Raw genomic sequence first — 3544 nt, 5'->3', positions numbered from 1 at the left:
TGATTTCTTTTTGTGGCCTTACCTTAAAAACACTATTTTTGAACTGCCTATTCCTGATTTAAACCATCTGCAGGCTCGACTTATAGACAAGATTCGTGAAATTAACAATACCCCGAGCATCTTAGAAAATGTCTTTAATTCTTTGAGGAACAGGTGTGAAAAGTGCTTGGAACAAGGAGGGGGACACTTTCAGCAGCTGCTTTAATTTATTGTTATAACAAGGAGGGGGACACTTTCCGCAGCTCCTTTAATTGTTTGTTATTGTTATCACGATTATTCTTTAAAATAAAGTTATATAGTCATTAACGTTATTGAAACTGACAGCTGCTATACGGCTCGTTGAGAAATGAGGTTAAGTTGGTCGCTATAAGCTACTCCCTACGTCCAATGTGTCAGAGCCAACTTCGACCACGTTTTTATTTGAACGCTCGTTAGAAACAAGTTTTCTACCACCAAATAGTAAATTTGATAATTTTTTTTCCTGTACTTGCTGACTGCCTGAGATATTTTCTGTTTACACCCATACGAATTAGTTACTAGTACAAGCAACTATACTAATAGCAATGACTCCCTCAAAAACGACTTTTTTTTCTATCACTCAAACTTTTATTTCGGCTACTTGTCCTACTTGAGAAATTTGTTTTTATGCTCCGAAGCCAGCGGTCATTTTACTACGGATTCTCAGATATCTACGTCTTCCTCGAGATAAATTGGCTTGCAGAGCCAACACACTGATAGGACTTAAGAGCGCCGTTCCGGCAATCCAGGATCAGTTAAGATTAGAATAGGACCAGCGTGATAATGTTTGTATTCCGAGGGGTGAAAATAATATACAAACATTTTAATCTCTCCGCTGTCGCATTTGGGATGATGAATGGGGAATTTTGGAAGATTGAATATAATAATCGGAGAAAGTTATACCTGTCGTCGCGGCTTCGCGAGGTTTACAGGATGTCATCATTGAGGCTGATGGATTCGGGCGTTATTAAGTATTAATACTACCTACTTTGAATTATTAGGGTGCATTTTAAATTCTCCTCTGCGCGACAGAGGCTGCATAAAATTTTAATTTTGTGTTTCCTTATCCCGAGTCACATTTCGACAAAGTATCCTGAACTCTACGAATTCATGGATAATCCAATAATTTAGCAAATGAGGTAACTGATTTAATGCGGTTATTCTTAAAAATAACTTTATATTATTTAAAATTATGTATTTTAACTTTAATTTAATAGGTGTTATGCCAATTTAAATTAAGCTTAAGCATTTTTCTAAAATTCGCATTGATGTAACCATTATGCTCTTTGAACCTAATTACTATGGGTGAGATAATAATAATAAGTTTACTAGATATTGTGTGTGTAATTGATCGTGGCACAGAGTAGTAGCTCCCTGCAATATCATTAATTCTTACGTATCTATGGAAACGCAGTTTTGTTAGTTAATTAAGGAATATACGAAGTCTGTTCAGAAAACCGAACTTTTTAAATTACGCGCTAACGGAGATATTTAGTGAAATGAGGTTGGCAGAATTGCATTAAGAATAGCCTCCTCTACAACCACGTGTTCTTGGATTGTCGATATCTCATTTAATTTTTGTGATATTCTTATTTGAGTGTAAGTAAGCTTATGGAGATGGTGCTCTAGATCATAACGCGCAATGATGCAAATGGTTTTTACGAACTAAAAGTGATCGTAAGTCAATTGAAGATGATCCTCCACCAAAAAGGACTTCGACTTCAACTGATGACTCTCACATTCAAAAAGTCAAAGATCTGGTGCTTGCAAATCGCCAGTTGCTTGTCAGAGAAATTGTAGAAGAGGTTAACATCTCAATCCAATTAAATCTATTCATTATTTCTAAGTAGAATTCAAGATAAATATATCAAAATTACCTGCTACTGCGCACCTATAGCGGATAGAAGGTAATTTTAATAACTGATTCTTTGCAATGGAAATAACTAACGTTCAATAGCTTATACAAAAGTCATAATATAATTTATAAACGTCATAAGGTATTGAAATCAACATCTTATTAAAACAGTAGTTGCTTTGGAAGCGTGTTAATGAGAAATTATTAAATAAGAGTTAATTAATACCTACTTCTCAAAGAACTAGTTGTAAGAAGCTTTAAAATGAGAAATAGAATACTTTTAAGATGTCGTTTTTCCAGCTACTACACTTTCAAACCATATTTAAATAATGCAATTTGTTTACGCGATTCTGAATATTTTCGTTTTATTTGTTTTTAAATTTTTACACGGAATATTTAGCGTTTTTGACAGTTGAAAAACTAATGTAAACACTATCGCAAAAATGTTAATACTAAAATCGGATTTCAGTTTTTTTAATCTCCACGTGGAGAGAGAGCGCATTGTGTACAGCGCACAACGCGAATGTCGCTAGAGACTACAGTAGCCCAGAGATGTAAGGGTTAGAAATACTACAACTTTTTCTGGGAATTTTACATTATTTACGTCATTTTTCTTGACGTACCTTTTCCCAAATTTTTTGGATAAGTTGTGAATCACACTATATTTTAAATTATTTATTACAATGCCATTATTTTTGTTCCTCCCTACGCTTATATGGGTATGCAATCGGAGAAAATACTCGTCGTATTCTTTCGTCCCCTTTATCTCTCAACAAAACACATCCGAAAATCCCGAACAGCACCCTCGAATCCTATCTGCACCCCAACGATTTGTCTCCACCAAGCCGCCCCCTTAAAGTATCCAACCTGTAGACGTCGTTAAACTAAACGAACCACGATATTGAAGCCTTGGTCTTCACAGAAATCTTAAACGCAGTTTTATGTTTCAGTCTCGGCGTACCAAGGGGAAGTGTTGAAGCTGGCGAAGATATCTCGCACAGAAATGGGCGCCTATATGTGCATCGCTTCCAATGGCGTACCGCCCACCGTTAGCAAGAGGATTATGGTCAACGTTCACTGTAAGTGCCTATCTGTATGGCCTCTAATCCCGCGTCAATTTCATGCAACGCCAGATTTTGTTTGTGGCGGTTTTTGCGTTAGTGGTCTTGCGTTAAACTGGATGAAACCGAAGGTGGAACCGATAACCGCGGTTGTGTTTTGCGTACCGGGCGTTAAATGGAATATACAGGGTGTCCGGTAAGTACCTCCTAATCTCTCGGGAGTGTATAGGGGAGGTCAAAATAAAACTAGTCCTTCCTATAATTTTTTTTCCTAATGTGCCCCCTAACGGAGTTATGGGGGGTCAAAGGGGTACCTAGAAATTAACGTTTAGGGTTATAACTTTGAAACCACCCTGTATATTATAATAAAATTTTCGTACGTTGTATTACACATGGAGCTCTACGATTTGATGCTAAAATCAACTTTTTGCTATTATCAGGTGTCCAGAAACGGACTGGCCCTATCACAATTTTTCTCAAAATTTTGACAGAAGTAATTTTATCAAACTGAAAATATTATTATTAGATACTCTGAAGGTTTTTCTTTAAAAATGGTACTCTTTATTTATTTCGAAAAAATGAACGGTTTGCGAGATAAATCGGTTTTGAA

At 36.2% G+C, this 3544-nt stretch overlaps 1 protein-coding gene across 1 annotated transcript in view; it reads left to right on the top strand.

The window, feature by feature from the left end:
• Window positions 1–3544, top strand: part of LOC108906394 (lachesin-like) — a 114466-nt gene that overhangs the window by 92495 nt on the left and 18427 nt on the right. The window contains exon 5 of the mRNA XM_018709623.1: window positions 2824–2952. Coding sequence (XP_018565139.1) covers window positions 2824–2952 — 129 coding nt within the window. The remainder of the gene's footprint in view (window positions 1–2823; window positions 2953–3544) is intronic.

The sequence above is a fragment of the Anoplophora glabripennis genome, unplaced genomic scaffold (genome assembly GCF_000390285.2).
Source record: "Anoplophora glabripennis isolate ALB-LARVAE unplaced genomic scaffold, Agla_2.0 scaffold47, whole genome shotgun sequence".
In the NCBI taxonomy this organism is placed as follows: Eukaryota; Metazoa; Arthropoda; class Insecta; order Coleoptera; family Cerambycidae; genus Anoplophora; species Anoplophora glabripennis.
Note: the sequence above shows the minus strand (reverse complement) of the source record. Positions and strands in the feature narration are given on the sequence as shown.